Source organism: Tachyglossus aculeatus, chromosome 9 (assembly GCF_015852505.1).
Source record: "Tachyglossus aculeatus isolate mTacAcu1 chromosome 9, mTacAcu1.pri, whole genome shotgun sequence".
In the NCBI taxonomy this organism is placed as follows: Eukaryota; Metazoa; Chordata; class Mammalia; order Monotremata; family Tachyglossidae; genus Tachyglossus; species Tachyglossus aculeatus.
In genome coordinates, this window is record NC_052074.1 from 28,713,290 (window position 1) to 28,726,726 (window position 13,437).

The 13,437-nt window shown below is 47.9% G+C and overlaps 1 protein-coding gene across 1 annotated transcript in view; it reads right to left on the bottom strand.

The window, feature by feature from the left end:
* TNFRSF21 (TNF receptor superfamily member 21) overlaps window positions 1-12,886 on the bottom strand; it is a 57,080-nt gene extending 44,194 nt beyond the window's left edge. The window contains exon 1 of the mRNA XM_038751450.1: window positions 12,461-12,886. Within this exon, the coding sequence (XP_038607378.1) occupies window positions 12,461-12,601 (141 nt within the window). The 5' untranslated portion in view covers window positions 12,602-12,886. The remainder of the gene's footprint in view (window positions 1-12,460) is intronic.
* Window positions 12,887-13,437: the final 551 nt, after the last annotated feature.

Genomic DNA, 13,437 nt, shown 5'->3' on the forward strand with positions numbered 1-13,437 from the left:
GGTAAGCTCTTGGAACAGTGCTTGGCATATAGTAAGTGCTTAACAAATGCCATAATTATTATTTTTATTATTAGTCCTAATTAGCCAGGTGCAAAAGAACTGATGGGAGGGGGACAAATGTTCCACTGCCCACCTGGAATGGTCTTCTCAGACTAAGCCCCACTTTTTTTCCATCTTCCACTCCCTTCTGCATCATCCTGACTTGCTCCCTTTGCTATTCCCCGCCCCCCCAGCCTCACAGCACTTACGTACATGTCTATCATTTTATTTATTCATCTTGATGTCTGCCTCCCCCACTCTAGACTGTAAGCCCACTGTGGGGAGGGAATGTGAATGTTTACTGCTGTACTGTACTCTCCCAAGCGCTTAGTACAATGCTCTGCACACAGTAAGCACTCAATAAATACTTTAGAATGAAGGAATAAATTGCCAAGGTATAATTTGCTGCCTGCTCTCTTGACCAAAAGGTTGGGTTAGTTTGCTGCAGAATCGAAGACGGAAAGATGTATAAATACCTAAGGGGACTCGGCAATTGTTTTTATTTTGTTTTTAAATTAAGCCAGCCATGTTCTAACACTGCTATAGAGTAATTGGCAAGATGGTAGCCTAGGATCGGACCCAGGGTATTTGGATGTGGAGGTTGGAGGAGGGGGTGGGATGGTCATGCATCACTTCCAGATCCCCAAGGAACGTCAGTTACAGCTCCAGGCTGGGAGAGTGCCAGGCAGGAGAGATTAAAGCCTCCACCACAGCATGACTATGCAGAAACAGAGGCTGGGAACCACTGGGTTCATGGCGCAGTCCTCGCCGGTCCTGGGCAAGACTGGTCTGCGGCTCTCTGACATTTCCGCCAAGTCATCAAAGATAAAAGAACACAAGCCCCTTTCGAACGCCCCGCATGTTGCGGCAGTTTCAGGAGGTCCAGAAGATAAGAGATGCTTCAGCAGTACTGCTGACTACTGTATTTCACAAGGCTGCTCTGACAGGAGACTAAGCCCCACTACATCCACCTTCCTTCTCTCTTTTCCACTCTCTCAACTCTCCATACATACTGGGAAGCCGACTGGCCTCATGGATAGGGCACAAGTCTGGCAGTCAGGAGAACCGGCTTCTAATCCCGGCTCCACTTCATGACCTTGGGCAAGTCACTTCAATTCTCAATGTCTCGGTTACCTCATCTGTAAAATAGGGACTAAGACTGTAAGCCCATGTGGGACCTGATTACCTTGTATCTACCCCCATGCTTAGAACAGTGCTTGGCACATAATAAGCACTTAAATATCACTATTATTATTATTCACTTCTCTGTGCCTTGGTTACCTCATCTGTAAAGTGGGGATTAAATCCTACTCCCTCCTATTAAGATTGTGAGCCCCATGTGGGATAGGGTCTTAGTCCAACCTGATTATCTTGTATCCATTCCAATTCTTAGAACAGTGTTTGACACATAGTAAGTGCTTAATTATTATACCATCACTACTATTGATTGATTTGGATTTCTGACCAATGCTTTATGGTGTTTTCTTTTAACTATTATTGTATTGTACACAGGATGTGTTTACAGCATCTCCCCTTTAAAGTAATGCGGCTTTTAGATTGGAGCTTGAAAAATATATGAATAATTTAACACTCTACTGTCCATTTGTTCCAAGAAGCACAAGGGCACTTAATAAGCGCTTCTCTCAGTTATCCCACCAGTGTATGTGGAAGGAAGGAAAGAGGGCCAGAGGGTGCTTTATCTGAACATTTCAGAGGTTGACTACTGGGGCTGGAGAGAGGATCAGAATTTGTCCTTAACTAAGCAGGTCAGCTGAAGATACGGGTCTCCTGACTCCATGACCAGAGGTTTCAATAATACTAGTACTACAAATAATAACTGTGGTATTTGTGAAGTGCTTACTATATGCCAAGCACTTACTAAGCACTGGGGCAGATGCAAGACAATCAGGTCCCACGTGGGGCTCACGGCCCAAAGGAAAAGGGAGAACAGGAATTGAATCATCATTTTATTGATGAGGAAACTGAGGCACGGAGGAGTTAAGTGACTTGCCCAAGGTCACACAGCAGGTAAGGGGCAGAGCTGGGATTAGAACCCAGGTCCATGCTATTTCTGTTAGGCCATGCTACTTCCCTATCCTGTATCTCCAGTAGTTAGCACAGTGCTCTGCATACAGTAAGCACACAATACATCCCATTAATTGGTTGTTTGATCACCCCTCTAACTCCCAGGCCCATGCTCTTTCTGCTAGGCCACATTGCTCCACTTGTCTCTACTCCGAATTGTTAACCTAAAATCAGGCTAATTGCCACCCCAACTAAGGCTTTCCATTAAAGAGGGCATGGAGTCTAAATGCTATGTTTTTTTTTTAAATGGCTTTTGCTCTGTGTGTTTATAAACAATCAAAAACATGTACTGAGAGCATACAACGCTACACAAGTACACATTTACTACTAGATAGCCAACAATAATTTTTACTCAAGAGAAACAGGGTAGATAGTGACCCAGCTTCTAATACCACTTCCACTTAGAATATTAAAAACTTTTATTTTTCTCAAAATGCTTTATCCTCCATTATCACACTGTAGTCTTCCAACATCCCTAAAAGACAGGCATTGATATTCTCATTCTAGAGATGAGAAACCTAAGGCACAGCAAGGTTAAGAAACTTGCCAGGGTTTATCCAACCACTGGCTGGATAGGTGGTGGTGGTTTGAAGAGGGGGAAGTCACTTTCATTCATTCAATCATAGATCACTGTACTAAGCACTTGGGAGAGTAAAACGCAACAACAAACAACGAGCTTACAGTCTTTGTCAGCTGGAATTTAGTCAGTCCTGATTCTCCTTGAATTATGCTGGAAACATTAGGGGAAAACACAAGAAGCCTACCAATCGCTCCCTGAGGATCTCAGAACCAATCTGAAGACTGGCCATACTTCTGACCAATCAGTGAATGGTATTTACTGAACATTCTGTGCAGAGCACTGTACTAAGCACTTTGAAGAGTTCAATACAACAGCATTAGTAGACATGTCCCCTACTCACAGCGAATTTACAACCCAGAGGTTTTGGGTGTGGGAGTATATAATATAAACTTTGGTTGAACCTATCCATCTGATTTTACTTTGCACCCCTAGAGTTTACCACCCCACAGAGCTCTCAAATTCACAGGTTACATCATCTCCATCTGGAGGCTGCTTATTTTGGCTGTGATGGGGTTGATGACCCTCTGATACTTAGAACGGGTGAGAGGGACAGTTTTTATGATCTGTACCGCTTGAGCACTTTTTTTTTATGGCATTTGTTATGCGCTTACTTCGTGCCAGGCCCTGTACTAAGCGCTGGTGTAGACACAAGCTAATCATGTTGGACACAATCCATGCCCCATATGGGGCTCACACTCTTAATCCCCATTTTACAGGTAACTGAGGCACAGAGAAGTTGTTACTGGCCCAAGGTCATAGCAGACTAGTGGTGGAGTCAGGATTAGAATTCAGGTCCTTCTGATTTCCAGGCCCATGCGCTACCCACTAGGTCATGCTGCTTCTCATGCCAAGAGCTTGCCAGTCCCCTTTCCCCTGCCCCACTTCCCCACAGCTCTTATGCAAATAACCTTACAGTTTACCATTTCCCCTTTTGGTAATTTATTTTAATGTGTGTCTCCTCTCTGTAAACTCCCTGTAGGTAGGGATTGTGTTTACCACCTCTACTGTATTGTACTTTCCCAAGTACTGAGTACAGCCCTCGGCATACATTAAGCACTCAATAAAAACCATTAATAAAAAACATGAAAGACATAAAGTTTGGTTTTTTAAATGCTCAAGCAAAGGAGGAGACAATGTTAACTTTTTCTCTACTGGCTACAAATAAATAAAGTTTAGATTAATTAAAAAGACATGAAAGACACCTGGTTTGTTTGTTTTTTTTAAATGGTCAAGAGGGAGAGGAAGTGATAGTGTTAAGTTTCTCTCTACTGGCTACAAATAAATTTTGTTTGTTGTTACTAGATTAGAAAATTTACAATGCCTTTGTTTCCCAAAACAAGAAGAGTTAACAATTGAGATTAAAGGGAAAAAAGTTAAGGGCAGAAGGTCAATTATACACCTTGCTTCCTCCCAAAGCACAAACATCCACCTCAACAAATAAAATAAAATGACAGGCAGAATAGAGTCCTAGCAATCATCTGAATTTCCTAACTTTAAGCCCCATTTTAGAATTTTGAAACATCAAGAACTCTGAAACAAAGCCCAGAGTTTTTCAGGATTATTATTGTTTTCTTCTCATTTGGCTTTTCATGTAAGAAAAACAGAAAGGGGGAAACAGTCCCAATAGAGCAAAAGACCATTGGAAAAAGCGATCTGAGATAGCAAGGACTCAAGAGCATGTTGAGAGCTTCAGGACAGAACAATTCTAACTAGACTATATGCTAATGAGAACTACCCAGTATCACCACTAAATAATAATTCATCCAATCCTCCCATTTTTCACCTCCCCCCTCACGCCCCCAGTGAAAAAAATCAGTCATCCTAATATTGCTAAACTTTTTTTTCCCATCTTACTTATTGAGGTGAATAACGATCACCAGAGAAGCAGCGTGGCTCAGTGGAAAGAGCCCGGGCTTTGGAGTCAGAGGTCATGGGTTCAAATCCCAGCTCCTCCACTAGTCAGCTGTGTGACTTTGGGCAAGTCACTTCACTTCTCCGTGCCTCAGTTCCCTCATCTGTAAAATGGGGATTAAGACTGTGAGCCCCCCATGGAACAACCTGATCACTCTGTAACCTCCCCAGCGCTTAGAACAGTGCTTTGCACATAGTAAGTGCTTAATAAATGCCATTATTATTATGAGGGTGGAGTAACATGCCAAGGCCTGGGGAATGGAGTAAAAAAGAGAATTCCCAAGTGGCTGGCAATCTAAAAGGCTGGTGAGAGAAATTACCGACACATGTGTTAAGGCTAAAACACTAAATACAGGATAAACAGTAGGAAGACAAAGACAATAGCAGAAACAACAAGATTTGGAGTACATCACAGCTCAAGAAGACTCTTTCTTCACCACCCTGGCTAGGCCATCCAGATCCTAACAGTCCCCAAAACTCCAGCTCTCCCAGCTTCCTAACTGCCAGTGATCTCCTTGCCCTTCCCATCATGCCCCATTGCCCAACCCCACTCAGATGGAGCAGCATGTGACTCCCAGTGTTCCTCTGGAGGGTTGTTGGGGGCAGGCCCGCCACTCTGATAAAAATAATAGTAATAACAACTGTGGTATTTGTTAAGTACTTACTATATGCCAAGCACTGTTCTGAGTGTTGAGGTAGATACAAGAGAGTCAGGTCCTTCATGAGCCTCACAGCCTAAGTAGGTTTTGAATCCCCATTTTAAAGATAAGATAAAGGAAGAAGAGACTTGATCAAGATCACACAGCAGGTAAGTGGGGAAAATTAGGATTAGAACCCAGGCTCTCTGCTCTAGGCCACAGTGATCTGCGGGAGGAAGAGCTGCCAAGACTGCCTCCACCACTCCTGCGGCTGTAACTATCATTATGGGCAGGGAACATGTCTGCTCTGCACACGATAAGCACTCAATACCATGAATTGATCAATTGAGTCTATCTTGTCCTACTCTAGCAGACTGAGACCCAACTCCCAAGGTTTGTCAGAAATGGAGCCAAATCAGGGCTCCCTATGTCACAGTGATGACACATGATTGTAGCGTGTTGGCATTAATAATAATAATGATGGCATTTGTTAAGCATTTAGAATATGTTAAGCACTGTTCTAAGCAGTGGGGTAAATACAAGCTAATAATAATAATGATGGTATTTGTTAAGCACTTACTATGTGCCAAGCACTGTTCTAAGTACTGGGGTAGATACAAGGTAATCAGGTTGTCCCACGTGGGGCTCACGGTCTTAATCCCCATTTTACAGATGAGGTAACTGAGGCACAGAGAAGTTAAGTGACTTGTCCAAAATCACACAGCTGACAAATGGCAGGGCTGGGATTAGAACCTATGACCTCTGACTCCCAAGCCCGTGCTCTTTCCATTAAGCCAAGCTGTTTCTCTAATCAGGTAGCACACAGTCCCTATCCCATATGGGGCTCACAGTCTTAACCTCCATTTTCCAGATGAGGTAACTGAGGCTCAAAAAAGTGAAAGGCCTTGCCCAATATCACACGCCAGACCAGGGCAGAGCTGGGCATTAGAGCCCAGGTCCTGCTGACTCAGAGGCCGATGCTCTGTCCACTGGGCCATCACGTCCAAAAGAGAAACCCACATAGTGGGAGAGGGGTCCCATGCAATGCTACAGTTCAGGAAAGGACAATTTTTACCCACACACATATCATGAAAGAGGATGTTCTCTCCTTGGCCACGTTTATCCATGTGGATAAATCTCCCAGTCAATCCCGGAGGACAGTTGCATACATCCCCTGGGGCACAGCAGCTTAAGAATACTTTTGGCTTAAGAACCGCCAGCCCACATTCATCAGCAGGTCACACATCCCTCCTGATTCCTTCTCTATCTCCTCCTCCCACCAAGCTCGGGACTCTCCTCTCAGAAATAGGTCCAGACAGATAAGGAAGGTGATGGGAAGGAGCCAGCCATTCAATGGTATTTACTGAGAGCTTACTATGTACAGAGAACTGTACTAAGCACTTGGGAGAGTACACTCTAATATAACAGACTTATTCCCTGCCCTCAACGAGTGTACAGGCAGCTGCACTCTGACACTGCAATATGTCTGATTCACAAATGGAATCCCTGCCAAAAAGCCAGAGTCGGTCCATGGGCTTGATAAGAAGAGAGTATTCACTCCTCCACCACTCCTAAAACAGCTTGGCTGCTGCTAGCAAGTTGGTAGAGGATATATTTTTTGTGCTTAGTACCTATGGAGCATCTTGCAAACTTTGTTTTTATGAGAAAGGGAAGTATCTGCCACTTTTGGCACCCATTGTCCCTAGCTGTTCCAAAAGGCTAGTGGGATACTAGATGTTTCCTTTCCATTTCACAGTCCTCATTTGCTGAGCTTCATTCTTGTGGGCAGGTATCTGCAGGGCAGCTGACACTGAGAAAAGCCAGTCATGACAATGCTAGTCACTGCCCAGCCCAATTGGTTCCGGCCAGTTCCCCCGACTAGCCTGGGTGGGATTTGTGCTTACCCTGCCCCCCGCACACTGTATGCATGCAATTCCTCATGAGTGTGAGACCACCCGCTATAACTGTTTGTGAAGATCATGTCCAAAAGACACCCATACAGATGGTGACGGGTCCCAAGGAATGTTACAGTTCAATACGGTTCAGTTCAGCCCATGTCCTGTCTCTGCCCTGGAATGTCCTCCCTCTTCATATCTGACTGACGATCAGATCCCCACCTTCAAGGCCTTATTGAAGGCATACCTCCTCCAAGTGGCTTTCCCCAACTGGGTCCTTATATCCTTTTCTCCCACTCACTTCTGTGTCACACTTGCACTTGGATTTGCATGTTTTATTCACCCCTCACTCAGCCCCACTGAACTTTTGCACAGGGGAAGCAGCCTAGCCTAGTGGAAAAAGCACGGACCTGGGAGCCAGAAGGACCTGGGTTCTAATCCCGGCCCCACCACCTGTCTACTGCATGACCTTGGGCAAGTAACTTCTCTTTTCTGTGCCTCAGTTCCCTCATCTGTAAAATGGGAATTAAGGCTGTGAGCCCCATGTGGGACATGGACTGTGTCCAACCTAATTACCTTGTCCCAGCACTTAGAACAGTGTCTGGCACCTAGTAAGCACTTAAATACCATTTAATATCCATAATTTATGTAACTGTCTGTCTCCTCTAGATTGGAAGCTCATTGTGGGCAGGGAACTCATCTACCAACTGTTATGTTGTGCTCTCCCAAGTGTTTGGTACAGTGCTCTGCACACATTAAGTGCTCAATACAACTGACCAGTTGAAAAAATAAGGGACTAACTTTACCCACACACAACATGAAGGGGGATGTTTTCTCCTTGGTCATCTATAGGTATTTGGATAAATCTCACAGTTGACCCAGAAGGTGACCATATACATATTTGTACAATAATTTTTTTCAGTAAAGATACCGAATGGTTATTAGCAACTGCCACCCTCCAGCACTTCCCAACAATGACCCAATTCTTCTTTCCAATCCTAAACCCAGGTAGAGCTTTAGCTTTTTGGCAGGGTTCAATACATGAATCTCGGCTTCAAGGCTTTCCATCACCTCGCCCCCTCCTACCTCACTTCCCTTCTCTCCTTGTACAGCCCAACCTGCACCCTCCACTCCTCCGCTGCTAACCTCCTCCCTGTACCTCGTTCTCGCCTGTCCTGTTGTCGAACCCGGGCCTTCCCCTGGCCTGGAATGCCCTCCCTCCACACATGCACCACGCTAGCTCTCTTCCTCCCTTCAAAGCCCTACTGAGAGCTCACCTCCTCCAGAAGACCTTCCCAGACTGAGCCCCCCTTTTCCCCTCCTCCTCCCCATCCCCTGTGCCCTACTGCTTTCCCCTCCCCACAGCACTTGTATATATTTGTACAGATTTATTATTCTATTTATTTTACTTGTACATATTTACTATTCTATTTATTTTGTTAATGATGTACATATAGCTCTAATTATTTTTGTTCTGATTATTTTGACACCTGTCTCCATGTTTTGTTTTGTTGTCTGTCTCCCCCTTCTAGACTGTGAGCCCGTTGTTGGGTAGGGACCGTCTCTATATGTTGCTGACTCATACTTCCCAAGCGCTTAGTACAGTGCTCTACACACAGTAAGCACTCAATAAATATGATTGAATGAATGAATGAATGCAATCTATTGTTTGGCTGACAAATGTCATGGTCACGATGAGTCTAAAAAGGGAGAGGCAGAAGCTTAGACTAGTAAATCCCACTGCAGAAGTTACATTAATTAATCAATTATTGGTATTTACTGAGCATTTACTGCATGCAGAGCACTCTTGGGAGAGTGTGACAAAATTGGTAGGGACAGTCCTTGCCCACTGCGAGTTTACAGTGGAGAGGGGAAGGTAGACATTAATAAATCATTTATGGATTTCTACATAAGTGTTGTGGGGCCAAAGGGTAGAGTGAATACTGATATGGATCCAAGCACTTCATTTTTAAAGTTTAAAGAAAACTCTAGCTTACTCACAGCCCAATTCCTTTCGGGCAGACCCCTAAAGACCTTCTAGGTCAATTTGCAGAGTTGAAATTACACACAACAGCTCCAAAGCAGTGGTTTCCAGTGCTTTTTTCATTAAAGTTTCTTTCCAAGGAACTGCTGCTCTGAGGAAAGTCTTCTGGAAAAATCCCTGGTTTTCACCTTATAAAAATCTGCAGCTATTCACAGCTCAGGGACAATGGAGAACAGATCTCTCAGCTCCCCTATAGAAGCTAGTGCTGGATGCCCCAAAGTGGGCAATTATATCATAAAGCCTTTATTTTGATACTCGATTACAGGCCTGACCTTGAATCAATCATTGAATCATATTCAGCACCTCCAAGGCAGGACCTACAAAGAGCTGCTCTTTGCCTTCTTGTTTGCTGTGCATTTCCAGTATTGGTTAGACATCTTTGCAACAGAGAGAAACAACAGGTGCAAAGACACTGAAGAGTTTCCTTTTTAGACACTTAGGTAATTCTCACTTACGTTCAGCAGCAAGTCCAACACTGAATCTGTCTCAGTTTCCTTCCCGAAAATACCACTCCCTTCAATCCAGAGGTGAGCTCGTCTCAAAACCCAAAATAGGAGTAAAAAACAAAAACCCTGAAGTATCCTCCCTTTCTAAATAGTTAATAGTTGGGAAACAGCAAAATCTTGCTGATCAAAACCAGTATATTGCTGAAATAATGTAGTTTAGCTGGGTAGATAATCTCAAATCTGCATACCCGAAATTAACAGATAACTTTCACATTTACAGGAGTGTAATGATCTATTTTGCAACAATTTGACTTAAAGCTTCTCATGTGTTATTGCTATATTTTTCAATAGCATGACACTGGGTTTAAATATTTAAATCCTAAATATGTGATAATCCACACAACATCCTTGTTAAGCATGTAGATGGTAAAATAACAGACCAGCTAACAAAAAGTGACTTGCCCCAAACCCAAGCACTCTGGGGGAAAAAAAATCAGGAATTGTGGAGGCAAGGCTGAAAAAGAGATTTCCCCACCATGATCATCACTACCTTCTGGCTCAGCTACAAAACAGGATTTCAAAACCATTTTCCCAACTAAGGCTACAGCCTTAGTCACACATCAGATGGAAGAGGAAAAAAGACATGATACTTGAACCACATTCGACAAAGGGTCTTCAACATGCAATGATGAAACGCTACTCTACGCATCTCGACCTCTTGAGATCGCTTCTCACCTTTCCCAACCCGGATTCAGGGAAGGGGAAAAATCCCAATGCTGTTTTCTTGAAGAGAATGTGGAGGCACGGGGAGAGACACTTCAGAAGTCTGGGATGCAGGGTGGATAAGCACTTCCTGGGAAAAACTTAGCCTTCTTCACTTTCCTGCCTCTTATCTCAGGTGACTCACTTCATTCAGAGAACTATTCTGAAGACTGGCTTAATTTGCACCTCTCATGTTCTTCGCAGATCAACTAAAAGCCACACCCTCGGAATCACCAACAGGTGATGTTAGTTCCACCTACCACATCTTTGGGAAATCAGGATGGGAGCCTGGGTTCCCCTATCAACCGCAAAGGAGCTGACCCTTCGATGGAAGTGAATGCAACTCCACCCTCTCAGGCTCACCCCCTCCGAGCGTTTACCGCAGGGAACCAAGTGAACGCTGCACACAGTAAGCGCTCAATAAACACGGTGGAATGAATGAACCAACTCGATTATATTGCACGCTCCCAGGCGCTTGGTACAGTGATCTGCATGTATTAAGTGCTCGTTAGAGACAGTTGATCGATCGATGGATTGCAACAGTTTAAAGGCACAACCACTCAGCTGTGAGAGGGGAGGGGGAGAGGAAGGTTATGGGTGATTAGGTCTGCTAATAGATAGCAAACTTCTCTTTTCCCCCCTCCTCTGCGCAAGGCTGAATACCCCGTGTCATGGCAACCGCAAGCCTCCAGGACCAAAGCCTTGCTGGAAATAGGAGACAGCCAGGCTGCTTCTCTCATCCCCAGGGGGAAGCTCTGCCAGCCGGCCCCCAGTTTGCCAACAAGGGGAGGGGACTCTGCAAGATGCCACCCCCACCTTCGGGGAATACAAGGGAAAGAGATGGAGAGGAGGGGATCGATTAACTGAAAAATCCCCCCCGTACAATCGCTTCCCGGAGGAGCATCTTTCAGGAGGGCGGCTTTTCCTGGCCGGGACCAGTGCGTGCGTTGGTTCTGAAGCCCAGGCGGTGGGCTAAGGGGTCTGGGGCTGAGGCTGGGAGGTTGGCACTAGGTGGCAGGACTGCACTGCGATGCGGGAGAGGGTCGATTTGATGTAACCGGCCTTCCCTTCCTCCCCGCAGAGACCCCCGCCCTCCCCTTGGTTTTAGCTCCTGCCATGCAAAAAACCCCTCCCGGGCTCCTTAGCATGGAGATCCCCTCCCCAGCCTGGAGGGACCCCTAGACCTCCCTCCGAGCCCCCCACCAAAAAACCCCTCCCGGGCTCCTTAGCATGGAGATCCCCTCCCCAGCCTGGAGGGACCCCTAGACCTCCCTCCGAGCCCCCCACCAAAAAACCCCTCCCGGGCTCCTTAGCATGGAGATCTCCTCCCCAGCCTGGAGGGACCCCTAGACCTCCCTCCGAGCCCCCCACCAAAAAACCCCTCCCGGGTTCCTTAGCATGGAGATCCCCTCCCCAGCATGGAGGGACCCCTAGACCTCCCTCCGAGCCCCTCACCCCTTATTCTGCAGAGATCCCCGCCCCCCCTTCTGTTTAGCTCCTGGGGGGGGGCAGAAAGCCCCTCCCGTGCTCCTTGTCTTGGAGACCCCCTCCCCAGCCCAGAGGAACCCCTAGACCTCCTTGGCCGACTCCCTCCAAGCCCCCCACCCCTTATTCTGCAGAGATCCCCGCCCTCCCCTTCTGTTTAGCTCCTGGGGTGCAGAAAGCCCTCACTCCCAGCTCCTTAGCCTGGAGACCCCCTCCCTAGCCTGGAAGGACCCCCAGGCCTCCCTGACCAACACCCTCCAAACCCCCACCCCTCATTCTGCAGAGACCCCCGCCCTCACCTTGGGTTTTGCTCCTGGGGGGCAGAAAGCCCCTCCCGGTCTCCTTATCTTGGAGACCCCCTCCCCATCCTGGACTCCCTCCAAGCCCCCCACCCTCATTCTGCAGAGACACCCCCCCCCCCCGCCCTCCCCTCGGGCTTAGCTCCTGGGGTGCAGAAAGCCCCTACCGGGCTCTTTAGCCTGGAGACCCCCTCCCCAGCCTAGAGGGTCCCCCTGGCCGACTCCCACCGAGCCCCCCACCCCTCATGCGGGCATCCCCTTCTTCCCCGCGCTCACCAGGAGGAAGGCGACGGCGACCCCCGCGGGTCTGGGCCGGGCGGGGGGCGGCCAGCACTCTGCTGCTGCTGGGGCTGTACTGGACGAGGAGGAGGAGGTGGGGGAGGAGAGGCGGGGGTCGCTGGCGGCAGAAGCCCCCATGTCGGCTCCGGGGGCTCCCCGCGAGGCCCGGGCCCGGGTCCGGCCGCCCCCGCATCCACCTTGGCCTGCGGGGCCCGGGGGCCCGAGGACGCTTGGGTCCGCCGGTCGGTCGCTCGGTCGGTCCTCCGGTCGCTCGGTCGGTCCTGCGGAGCCCGTCAGCACCTGCCCGGCGCGGAGCCCTCCGGGGCGCCCGGGACCCGCCTCCGCCTCCGCGCCGGCCTCCTCCTCCGCGCCGGCCTCCTGCCCTGCCGGCCGGGGGCTGGCCGGGGCGCACAGGGCCGCCGGCTTCCCATAGCGGACCCCAACCCCGCTCTGATCCTCCTCCTCCTCCTCCTCCCGCTCCTCCTCCCTCCTTCTTCTGCTCCTCCTCCTCCTCCTCGGCCGCTCACATACACGCGAGGGGCAGGGGCGGCGCCCCCCGGCTTTTCTGATGACACACAGAGGCGGGGACAAATCCCTTTGTGCAACCACAAAGGAGGAGGACTCTCTTCCTTTCTCTCCCCCTCTCTCCTTCTTTCCCCTCTCTCCCCCCTCTTCCTTCACCGTCTCTCTCTCCCCCCCTTTCATCCCTCTCTCCCATCTGTTTCTCTTCCTTTCCCCTCTCCCCCTTTCCTTCTCTCTCTCCTCTCATCCTTCTGTCCTTTCTGTCCTATCTCTCTCTTCATTCTCCCTCCCTTCTCTTTCTCTTCCTTCTCCCTCCCTTCTCTCTCTTCCTTCTCCCTCCCTTCTCTTGATCTTCCTTCTCTCTCCTCTCTCTCATCCCTCTGTCCTTTCCTATATCTCTCCCCATTCTCCCTCCCTTCTCTTTCTCTTCCTTCTCCCTCTTTTCTTTCTCT